General features: G+C 43.1%; 1 protein-coding gene across 1 annotated transcript in view; it reads right to left on the bottom strand.

The window, feature by feature from the left end:
• LOC109857496 (netrin-1-like) overlaps window positions 1-13068 on the bottom strand; it is a 157569-nt gene that overhangs the window by 80959 nt on the left and 63542 nt on the right. Inside the window, exon 2 of the mRNA XM_020433838.1 lies at window positions 230-418. Within this exon, the coding sequence (XP_020289427.1) occupies window positions 230-418 (189 nt within the window). The remainder of the gene's footprint in view (window positions 1-229; window positions 419-13068) is intronic.

Below are 13068 nucleotides of genomic sequence, written 5' to 3' on the forward strand. Positions count from 1 at the left end.
ATAATCGCACGCGAGCGGCGATGCCCCCGGTTGTGGCGTCGGCAAGTTCGACGGCACTTCCGTAATTAAGCGTGCTACGAGCACGCACGCCGAGGTAATGGATAATCGAGCGCGCTGGGTAAACGCGACGCGCGCATAATTGCCCCGCGCGAGCGCGCAGTGTCTTTGTTGGATTTATATGTAATTGTTCGGAGGACCGAGGAGGCCCCGTCCGCAACACAACACTTACGTTTGCAGGCCTTGCGATGCGTCATCGGTCTCGCCGGGTCCCTGTAGTAACCTTCGCGGCAGTAATGACAGTGCCTTCCCGCCGTGAAATGCCGGCACTGCAGACAAACGCCTCCGCTGACACGGCCCGACAGCTTGTACAGCTCCATGTTGAATCTGCACTTTCTCGCGTGGAGGTTGCAGTTGCACACTGAAACAGGTAATTTTAGTCAGCGAGCGACACACACGGGGCGCGCTACACTATTTTACGACCGCCGTTTTCTTTAATTCCTTCTCCTTCGCCGTTTTCCCCCGCACGGGTTTCTTCTCCCCCTTTTCTCCCCAACCACTCGTATTAGCGCCGGTGTTAAAACGTCGTAATTGCGATTAGTTCTGAGACGCGGTCCCCAATTATTTCGTGGTAAAAAAAAAAAAAAAAAAGAAATTTTCTTCGTCGTGGCGCAATGTGTGGGTTGCGTGCGAAAAGAACAAATTGAAAATTATAATATTACTCGTTATCTTTTCTTCAAAAATATGAAGTGTTTGTATTTTACGTGTGTTATAAGTTGATATTTTTTTTTTTTTTTTTTTAAATTAATCGTTGACTTGTAAACACGTAGAGAAGAGTGTTTCGCGAGCGTGTATTTATCATCTGTTCGAGATGATTGATTTCAATTGCCCTTTTCTCACGTCGATGTGCAAACCGAGAAACATACCTTACCTACATGCATATACTCGAGTTTACTTGTGCAACTATTCATATGATTGCTCGAGGGGGTAAAAGAACGTTGTCGGGTTATCGCGGTTATATGTAAATAAACACAAGGTTCGTGCGAGCCGATTAATAAGCGACGAGTGCTCGGTTAAATCACGACGCTCCTTCGTCAGCGCGCGGTATTCAACCCGCCAGCGTCGTAGTTGGGATGCCTTAAATGCCATCTATTCTACTTTAATTACGCATTGCTGCAAGGTAATAAACGTTTGCGTCCCGCCCAACAGACGCACGAGTGCGACGCGCATACATATTATCTCGCCGGCACAACTGCGCGCGAGTAGATATTTCAGACATTCCTCCGATTGAAGTGCATCGGGTATGACGCGCGCGCGCGCGCGCAGCCGCCACTCGTTAAATATTATATGGAGTTGCTCTTCGGAAGAGCGTGCCGGGTGTATCCTTCCGCGTACTTATCACGGTAATTAGTTCCGAGTTTATTCATCCGACCTGTGAGCAAGGAAGGCGTCTCGAGGGGGTTGTCTTCGTTATCGGACGACGGTCCTCGACTCCTCTCATCATTCCTCGGCCCGTCCTCGTTGCCAGATCCGATATGTCGCAAGAGTTCGGTGGTTCGTAATTCAAAAAATTTGAAACTCCTCAACTTCAATTTTTAAACCGACACTGTCTGACGTATTATATCTATCAAATTTCGCTCACAAGCAAAAGTTTGATCATCGGCGAGAGAAAGAGAAAGAGGAATTTAAAACTCTCGGCATGCATGTGAAATTTTTCCACGACTTCCCTGAATTTCTAACTAGTTTTCCGTCGCGATTTCGCAACGTCCGTTTGTTAAAGTATTGACAATTATTTTTAGTTATAAAACATGGAGAGATGTTCGGGTAAAGAGAGAGAAAAACTGATTTAAAAAGTTTTCGAAAACCGTTTGCGGAGATGTTTTTTTCCTAGAAAGGTTGGAATAATTTGAAACGTACTAAGAGACGAAAAGTTATCTCTTAGTTTGCTTTTTCAAGTTAATTATTGACAGAAAAAATACATAAGAGTTCTCTGCCCGAGTAATAAGTGAAAAGAGCAATATCGGAAATGTAATTTTTGTTAGAAAGAACTAAAACTTCTTATTCTTTTCGCGCATCGTTCACAATGCTTTTATAAGTCGTTCAATTTCAAATGGTCTCTTGAAGAGAACTCGCTATATCATCGATATCAGTGTGTCCTGGTGACCTCTTCCTCTCCCTCTCTCTCTCTCTCTCTTTCTCATTCTGGACTTCGATCCATTGAATTCTCGAGAAGCTCGGAGAAGTACATACTTGGACAAGAATCGTGCCGTAACTTCCTCTTGTCAAGTACGCTGTCCACCAGCCGGTCCACTTCGTGACATCTCGAAAATATAACAGAATAATTGAAAACGCAGAAGGAGAGAAGGAAGTACAAAACGCTAGAGGGGGATAAAATCGGACTTGCAATTTTAACGATCCACCCTCGGCTCTCATCACTTTCTCTCTCTTTTTCTTTCTTTCTCTCTCGCGGATTCTCTCGACCTAGTAATTCGATGTGTCGAACTGAGGTGGAGCGTGTCTTATTTTCCGCTCGCGACACTTATTATCGCATTTCTTTTTTTTCCACCGCCGTTTGACGCGTTCTTTGTTCTTCTTTTCTCCGTCTCTTTCTCTCTCTCTCTCTCTCTTTCTCTCTTTCTCTCACGCTCCCTTGGATGCTGACGTCGCGGTATTCTGCTTAGGCGCTGCCGTGATTTATACTCGCTTATAAATTAGTTCCACGCTTTAATCGATTAAGCGGCGGTGGCGTGAAGAGAGAAGCCTTGCTTTAATTTAAAATAGCAAGCGTATAATTAAGGTGATATATCCTAGTAGATTGAAAATGAACGCTATTTATAAGACAATTTGCATAATCGTTAAGAGGAAAAGTAATTATGTAGAAAATACAGTGAATTACACGTGCAAGAACTAGATAACACTTCGGAATAAGAAAAAACCTGCTTACTCTTATATAATCTGAATTGTTTTATCCAATTTCGCTCTTTTATCAAATAAAATCCCTCTGTAAGTTTATACCGCACACAAATTAATCTAATTGAAAAAAATACAAAACACTACAGAGCACAAAGCTGCGTTTTGCTTCCGGCCGAATCATTAAGAGTAGATACTTTTTTTTCGCGATCGTAATTCACTTTGTTTATAATCTCGTATACTACCTGTATACTACCTGTGTGTATACCTATTCGTTAGAATTTGATCAACTTTGCTGAAAATGAAACATGATGGATTACTTGACTTAAATACGAAGGATTATCCGTGACGTGTTCTCACAACGTTTAATCACGTACTGTCTTCGTACTTCTTTTTTCTAAACGTCTCTCTCTAATTATTTTTTTTTGTCATTGATTTATTAGCAGATCGCATACTCTGTTAAAAAAGCGTTATCGCGCAATTTTTCTGAAGTATTATCGCGGCTCTTCGCTTCGAAACAACAATAATCGCTTCTCGATCGTTTACAATCAGTATCAGTCAATCGGCGCAATGCGTATATGTATATATTGTTGCACAACGAGAATATTATAAAAGCCGCGTTTCAAGTTTATTAAGTCCGAGATCGATAGCATTTTCTCAATACTTTCATTGCGCGAGTCAGCGCAAATCTCTCGGTCGGTGATTTATGGGAGGATTCTCGAGGTTTGCGCGAAACACGCCGGTCTTGATCGATGGATAAGAAAACGTTGTTGAATCCGAGTTGGCCGCGATGTATCGGGTCGATCGGATAACCTTCCCGATACTTAATAACCACGCTCAGCCACCGTCTGAAATTCCACGATCGGTTCCTGTTATTAAGCTGTAGTTGGCCGCGTCAGAGCCCCGGAGTTGTTTTCGTAGCAGAAGATGATCGGCCGCAATTAGCCATTAATCGAAGCGGAATCGGTGAATCCTGCGGCGTTTACCGACGGCACTTAAGACAGCGAATCGGTGTTTTCGGTTCTATATATGCCGTCGATATTAATTAACCCCGACTACCTCTTTCTCTTTCTCTCTCTTTCTCTCTTTCTGTCTCTCTCTCTCTCTCTCTCACGACTTATAATAATCGAAGTGCAACCTTTTATGGCGCTTCCCATAAATCAATATAATCGCAGAGAATGAAGTGTTATACTAAAGCAAACATTGAAACTCTACCCTAGCGAATCTATCTAAATAGATTGGTTCTCTCGACGAATACACCTCCGATTAAAGTAAATTTAGTGGCACTTTAATTTTGTACTAATAAATAACTATGTTCTTGGAAGATATTTAGAAGAAACATTTAAATAATCGTATAACAATGCCGCACTTATAATGTAATTTGTTTAGTTCGCGTGTGTAAAATTATGATGGCGCTTAAGAAGTGCAAATAGCGCGTGATCTTTTCACGTTGTTTTTTTTCTCATCGCTCTCACCGAATATACTTCAAGCTTTTAACACTTTGATCTTTTCTCTATCGCGTATATATCATTCCCTTTTTGCGATCCCGCAACGCGTGAAACCTGTTTTTCGGGTGTTTTTACGTGTTTTTTATGAGATAGAGTGCACTCTATTCCGAATTTTATTCCAGAAAAGAAACGAGCTCGGTCTCGGGGGAGGGAGGGATGATCTGCTTCTGGTCTCGACGAGAAAAATTATCGCAGAACACCGAAAGGCGACTTGTTTGACTTGTTTCTTTGTCAAAGAAATTCTCTAGTCGGTTATCTTTATCTCATTTCAAACACACGCGCCGACAGAACTTTGATCTTTTGCTTGTAAGTACGAAACAAATATCGGTAAACACAAAAGGAAGCATATTTTTTTTTTTTCTATTTATAAAGTATTCTCTGCGTCACGATTTGTTACCGATATGAAAATTCCTGATCTCTTGATCTCTACGCACAAATCTCTTATATCGAAATGAAGAAGAGATCAGGTGTGCGTGATTTCTTTGAGAAAAGAAAAAATGTTTTTTTGAACCTACACGTGTATTTGCGGTTAGAAATAAATACGTTCGCAGAACTCCGTTATGGAGAAAATTGCTGCCCGGCAATTTTATCGCGTTAGAATTGATACAGGGAGGGTATCATCTAATAGAAAAGTAGAACAGATGTATGTGTATTATAGAATTCAGATAACGAAACCTGTTCGCGTTTATTTAACGAAATAGAAAACAGCAAAAGATAGTAATTTGATCTTCTCTCTGTTCAAATATGTGTTATTATTACGTTTCAATTTCACGTTCTGGTTAGCTTAAATATATTGTAAAAAATATTAAAAAAAAATATACATATATGTTGTAAAAAATATATTGCGACGATAAAATATCGCGATGTTTTTGCGTGATTACACGATTAACAAGAATTCTATCCACGCTGAGCTGAAAAAGTGAAAAATACACATCGGATTTTTCAATTACCAGCCCGAATCCTCCACGGAGGCAAAAAGCAGCGCTGAAACTTCTTCGTGTTTCGCTTATCTCCAACCTTCTTCCTCTCGCAGCAAGAAGAATTTCAGTGCCGCGAGCGAGTGGTCGATTCATATATCGCGAGCGTTTCGCTAACACGTTCAGGTATGCTAGGCCCTTTTATTGGTGCGGTGTGCGGTATCTACGTGATCGGAATTTCTTTCTTGAAAATCTTGAAACGTAAGGAAAAGGTACCTCGTTTAGATTCTTTTGAATAATCTACACGAGTCTTATTGACGTCTGCATTAGACATTTCGATTGCGTACAAATTGTATTACATTTCTTTTTCATAAAACTCGACGGTAGTACATCGAATTAAAAAAAAAAAATTGAATGGAATTTAAAAAAATTAAATAAAATTTTATTTTTAAAATTGGAGAAAGTTTCGCTGATTTTATTTACGAACAGTGAGTTTTACGTGACGTTTGTATAAGTAAGTAAATTAGTAATTCATTCACACGTATCTTGTTTGTGTTAATTAAAATTTCACCTTTTTAATAAATCGGCAATAAATATACGAGACAACATCGAAAAAGAAACTTTCTATATTATCTCATTAAAAGTATACGAAAACTACGGAGTGTGTGAGTTTGAGACCAATGTAAAACTGCGTACCGCCACGTCCAAGTTGAAATTTATAGACAGGTACAAATGCCGTGTACACAGTTATTGGATGGATTTTAATTTAACTGTCACTTGAAAACAAAAACTTTGAAAATGTAGTCGCCACGCGGCGCGCGGATGTGTCTCGGTTGGAAAATACGTAAGACCGCGCCGCGTAAGACCGTAATTGCATCCTGTCGTGCCGAGGACCCTTTTATCCCATCATTTGCGGTCGGAACCCACGCCTCGGCTTCGAACCATAGATAACGCGCGGGGCTGTGCGATTACTCGCGTTCAAGAAGTTATTCCGCGCCCACAGGTGCTCCGTCTCGGTTTCCATCCGCTCCGACTCCATCCGCGGATTACTCTCGGTAATCACGCGAATCGGCCTTGCCAGATGCGCGATAATTATCGCATCAGCTCGATAAGTTTATTACAAAATTGCAGAGTCTTGCGCGCGGCTCGGCCGCGGAACAGATGTGAGAGCGAATTACGCCAATGGACGTATTTTCAATCGTTACATCAACTGAGCGATTCTCACATACATGTATGTGTGATGCAGAATATATACACGTATGTATATATCGTTTGTAAAAATAATATAAGCTTGTGTACATACAAGGAAAAGGGAATCTTTATAACTTTCTTTCAATGTGACGACCACCGGTGTGAAATCCTCTACGCGTGAAAGTCTCGCTCGTCAAACACACATGACACTCTTCGGCTTCATTTGCATGAAAACAGGCGGACGTAAAATATGCGTGATGCGCGTCTAGGCAGCGCGTGGTGTGTGTGTGTGTGTGTATGTGTGTGTATGTAACGTCACAGCGCAACTTAATTCTCGTAACTTCGCTTCTCTTCCGCAAAGGGTATTTTGTGTACAGGTCTGTTACTTAAATAATGACAGCGTATCGACAATACAATAAGTTACCGTATACGACTCCGTTATGCGTTTTAAACGTGTCGGCGATGTGCGCCCGCCGATGCAGTCGTAAAAGCGCCTCGCGCCGATCGAGGATTTCGATTATTACTCGCGAGCGCGATCGTTAACGAGGCATTTATTGCGCGTAGGGATAAAAAAAAACAAAAAAAGAAAAAGCCGCCGCGGTCTCGTCGACATTCGTCGGGGCCATTAAGCGGCCGAGCCGAACGGAATAGGCCGCTTTGCTGATCCAGCCGAACGAGCGAGTCGAATTCCCTCTTCTCTCGTCCGGTCAACCTTCTCGACGCGTCCTTTCCTTCCTTCATGAACGAAGGCAGAAGAAGAACCGGTAGCCACACCGTGTTGCCTCCTCTTCTCTTTCACCCCCTTCGGCAGATTAGGAAAAAATTCCACGTAGCGCCGCTTAATGAACCGATTTTAATTTTGAGCGGCGCGACGCACATGGAATAATTAATAAGGAGCGTTCGCGCTCAACCAGAAACTCTTTTTCCTGAAGAGCGCTCGCGTCGCTACACACGCGCACACAAAGAAGAACGGAGAAAAGAGAGAGAAGACGGGGGGAAAAAAAAAAAGAAAAAGAATGCAACGAAGACGGCTTATAGCTTCTTCAAACCGAGAACGGTGATTCGGTCACAACCGCGCGGGAAAATTTGCGGGGCAAATTGAGAGCCTGGGCGGACTTAATTCATCTAGTTTTCCGCGCGATCGTGCAGATCCAGAACGACGCGTTATCGCCGACTCCTCGCCGTCTGGAAACGACGCTCGGATTGATTTGTCGTCGCGCGACGTGACGGGAATTATTATTATCTGAATATCGCTTTTATGCGGCGCGCGGCGCGCATAACGACGATTTGCGAGCAACTCCTCTTTGTGTGGGTGCTTGAAGCGTTCGTAATGTTCGAAAATAAAGAACGGCAACGCGGCGCGCTTTCTCCTTATACACACCCGTGTCACATCGTCATCGTCTATATGGAGAAATAACGATTGTCCCTTCGCTCGGATATAATTTAATCTTCCGTTTTACCGGTTCTTTTTGCCCCGCGCTATTGTGCGCGTTCGGAGAGCTGTCGCTAATTAATATCCGTTTAAGAGGACCACCACCGCCGGTGGGCTCCTTTACGTGCGATCCTCTCCGTTCTCTCCGCGAGTATAACATGACCAAAAAAAAAAGAACCACCGCGGTTATTATTATTAATACGCGAGTCGCTCCCCTCGATCGAGAGTTTCGCCGGTACATATACTGTATACCGTATATGCGTGGGACGATCCGAACCGGTAAGGAACACCTGTACTGAAATTACGAGCTAATTTTCGTGCCATGAGGAGAGGGAGAGAGACTCGACGCGATTATCGTAATCACGCTCTCGCGCATGGCCACTTCCGGGTGGCCGTAAGAATCGCTCGGTTCGCGCATGAACGTGACCCCGAATGCGATTTTTCATTTGTTCTTCCTCTGTCCTCTGAGGGAAGATTTATAAAACTGGCAAATTGTGCCGACGATCGAAATTGACCGTATCGTCAATTAGCGACATTATATATGATACAATTATTTCCGTCCGGCTCGTAAGACCGCGAACAGCCGGTCGTCTTGCGACGCGGAGACTCGCGTCGCAATTTTCATCACGAACACGTGTGCTGAGATATTCGCCACACGTCGAGTACGCTATTCCGAAAAGGGGGCGACGCATCGCCATGAACTGAGCGCGCGCGCTCAGTTTCTCCGAAAGCGGGTCGGGGCTTTTAGCGGACTAAACGCGTCTCTTCAATTACCGGCCATCTTCGAGGTCCCGGTGCCGTGTAATGAGGTCCATTGTGCCGGGGCGGCGAATAACGCGCGCGAGATTCGCGTCGCCTCGCGCCTGCACTTAGGGCGGCCTTAAACGGATTACTTCGCGCGCCTTCGTCGTCGTGCCCAAGAGGCTCGGGGGATAGCAAGAGCGCGCCGCGAGGCCTAATTCGATTTCGACGGTATGTGTGCCACCGTCGTCGTCGCACGCACACGTACTCGCTTTTCCGACGCACTTACGCGCGCGACGGTATGTGTGCGTGCGTGTGATGTATATGTGCGAAGAGCACGTACGCGGATCTTCGTGAGGCTAATTGATCTAGTTACATCCTCCCTGTCTGGGGCAATAATGACGTTGTAATGAACGAGGCGAGGGCACGCTAGCCTCTGTAACCGAGTCGGCACGCCTCGCTTTTCGCTAAACGTCGAAATAACACTCGCGCGTTTCTTCTCCGTTCTTACATAGAAGCACGCGCAACGATTAAAATAATTCCAATCGTAATACGCCGTAATATCGTTTCAGATAATTAAACATTAAATATAGAAGTTTTTTTTTTCTAAAGAGAATATTTTTTTCCAACAGAAAAATGCGAAAACGTGCGCTTATTATCGAACGGCGTTATCACGTTAGCGTAGCGGCGTTATCACTATCGCGTTCGACTGCCGCTTTGTTTCGAGAAAGTTGGCACGCATCGTTGCTCGTGCTGGCTATCGTCAGCCCGGCGCTAGGAACGTCGCGCTCGGGACAGGATCTAAACCGTCGGGTTCACGACCTATAGGCGGCTTTGAAAACTCGAACGTGTCAGATCTTATCGACACAGCTGGCGATCAACGTTTGAACTCTTCCGAACTGATGATACCTGAGTCGGCGAGCCGTTCCTGAAACTTGAAGAGGAACAGGCAACATCTCGGTCGCGTCTAGTAGCCGATCCGTGAAACGCACGTCACGTCGTTTGTCCCGGCCTCTCTAACGAGCTCAATTCTAATGGAAGAAGCCTTCCGTTTCGGGGGCGACACGACGGAGAAATTTCGTTCCGAGAAAGACTCTCTGTTGATCGCGCGTTTCATCGATCCACGGTAAAGTTTCTATTAGAAACAGTTCCGAGATCCCAACGTATTTGAGATAACGGTGCTTTAATGGAGATAAAAATTTTAAAGATTAAAAAGAGAATCCGCATATATAATTCATAATTCTGTTTTTGAATTATAAACAGTGATAAAAGCCGCACACATCCGTGTGCTCGCATGTAATATGATTAATAAATGATAAATTAAATAAGATATAGAAAGACAGAACATAAATGCATTTATAACGCGCGCATTGTATTGTAAAATAAATGGATATATTTTTATAAAAATATTAATTAATTAAATGAGCAAATACATAAATATATTGTGAAAATTTATAAAATTATTTGTGAATTCAACGTAACGCGGCAAAAGAATAGAAAAATATAATCAATATAAGTAAATAAAAAATCTTTATTTTTTGAATAAACGCGAAAAAAGTAAGAAAACTTTAAAAAACCTTATTACATCATTTCTTTTATACCTACGATGCACAATCAATTCACTGACTGAAGGTCCGATTCGGTTTGCTTTTCAATCGATAAACTTGACTTGAAAGAGACCGGTTCGGAAAAATCCAACGGTGTGGATTCGAGAACTCGAAATCTCCCACTCGCAGCCCTCGCATTCAGGTTGCGACTGTGTCATAAATGAATATATAATATTTGATAAATAAATAATATACAATATTCATAATATTTCATGTACATACATTTAGATTTTTTATTTGCTTATGTTTATTGTATTTTTCTTACTACGGAAGAGAAGGAAAAAGGTTAGCGCGTAAAAAATACAGAAAATACACTGTGGAAACGACGAATGAGCAATAAGTACACGCGTACTTTGCTGTTACAATCGCGCAAAAATTTTCTTTGATAACATTTCGTTGGTTTTTTCCTTCGACATATCATCGAGAATTGCAAGAGTGAAAAAATCGTTCGTTTGCTCAGTGCATATTCTCACTTGAAAAAATACGTACAACGATGTGCACGATCATAATATTCGATTCGGTCGCTCGCGCGACGAGTAAAACGTATCGCTCGTAGGTATAAAATATTTTTTGCAAACAACGTACAGTATTCACCATTGGAAAAAAAATAGTTATTGCTAAATTTTTGTGATGAAGATATACACGTGAAAGTATTTTTCAAATTACCAAGCTCCGAATTTCCAGTTCAAATAAAATTTCGAAATCGAGGCCGAGTTTTTATTCCGACCGAGTAATTACCAGCGGATGAATTTTCATTGCGTGGCCAATAGGGCGTTTCTAAAACTTGGTGATTATATAGAATTAAGTGCGTATTAGAGATTGCGCTCCGTAACGCGATAGATATAACGAAACGGTACACGGAGGGGAGGGGAAAGATGGGGAAGACCCGTCAAGGGTGCAATTAACCCCTCGGGTCAGCCATCAGCAGTTCGGAATTAGCCGCGCAGGATTTCATTCGTTTATGCACGCCTCTCTTTTTTTTCTGGTTCGGCAGAAAATAAAATGTGTCGAAAATAGAAGTCGTCTGTCGCACCTTTTCGCCTCGATTTTTTGTTTCCAAAAAATAGAAAAATGTTCGAGTCGCACGTGAAGATCGAGCGGCGAAATTTTTGTTGATACGCGCGTCTCCGAGTTTGTTTTGAGATCAGACAGATATACACGTGGCGCGTTAACGATTGGTTACATTTATGATGATAACCATTAGGCTGTTAGAAAATTGCGACGAGCGTGCTAAGCGTAAAATTTTCACCTCGTAACGTCATCGTAATAAATACGCGATACAATCGTGCGGATTTGCAAAGCGCGACTGATTCCCGACCGATCTTCGCGGGATTACCTCCGGGCAACTCAAAGATTACTACGTGTTACGGAACGAAATTTCATCGTTGTCGGTTACAAACGACGCATGTAAACGATTTGAATGATAAATCCCGAGTGTCTCGAGACACACAAGGTAAGTGGAACAAGATTGAAAAGTAACGCACGGCCGAAATATTGGCTTAAAATTCTAATTGAGGGATTTTTTTTACATATGAGACAAAGAGTTGTAAAATGTAAATCCCGCGCTCTTTGTGTTTTACCTCTCGACTGCAGAACTCGTTACACAGTCGAGAGATGATAAACATAAAACACCCACGTAATTACACGTTTCTATATATGTTGCACAAGAAATCGCGCGGATTTGTGAGAATCAGTACGCGCGGCGCGCAATCACCGCGCAACAATGGCAACAACAATTCTCCTCTCCTCGCTCTTGTATCTCGGTGTTTTCGCTTGAATAACTACGTTTCGCCGATTATCCGAGCAACCACCCGAAGTCACGCTTTCACCTCCGCGATTCACCCTCCTCGCGAGTCGTAACCGCGCGCTTCCGTCTGCATGAGATTGCTACGTTTCTGCGCGTAAAACGAGATGAGACGAGTCCGTGGAAGAAATTCACGGACGGCGATGATTTCGCCGTGGAGATCCCGGCGAGATATCCGCCGCGCGCTCGGCAATGTCAGATATTATCGAGTCCCGAGCGTGGAATCACCGGTGAACGCCGTACGCTCGAATACATTTTGCCACGTATTCACGCGCGCGCGCGCGCGAACAGACTCGCGTCTGGAAATCCGAAAGCGTGAAATCGCCTCGCGGGGTGATACACACGGGGGATTAAAATTGTGCCGCTACCGCCGCGTTGCCCGCCCCGGGCGAGGACAGGGACCTTCATTCCTCTTATTAGCACGTGCGACTGCGCGGATAGCGTGTCTCTTCCTTAAGTACACCGTATCCTCTTTCATCCTTTCGGATTCCTGGAGGTTATTAAGAGTAAAAAGATATTATGAGAGAGAAAACAATTTTATGCGAAAAACACGCTAATGCATTTTGTACACGTGTACACGTTGAGACAACGAGATATCTCATTCCGCGTAATTTTTTTTTCTGTCTCCGACAATTTTTAAACACGTGAAACGTGGAAACTTGAGTCCCCTTCGTCTCCGTTGCGTTTGCGAGCAACGTCTTCGTTTTGTTTAATCCTTCGCGTCCGTATATTTGCGTTCGAGCGGCAAAAATGCGCAAAATAAAATTTGCACGTTGTAACTGGTGTGCGCGTTCTTGTTTTATTATTCCATACTTTTTATTTCAATGTACCGTCCTCGGAGGTTACATCGGGTGAGATTAATTTGAATAGAAAAAAAAAAAAAAAAAAAAAAAATAGAAAAAAAAAATATAGAAAAAATATGGATTACATTCAGCAACAGAGGAGCGATCGCAAGGGGAGA

Source organism: Pseudomyrmex gracilis, unplaced genomic scaffold (assembly GCF_002006095.1).
Source record: "Pseudomyrmex gracilis isolate BER0280 unplaced genomic scaffold, ASM200609v1 scaffold_161, whole genome shotgun sequence".
NCBI classification, from domain to species: Eukaryota; Metazoa; Arthropoda; class Insecta; order Hymenoptera; family Formicidae; genus Pseudomyrmex; species Pseudomyrmex gracilis.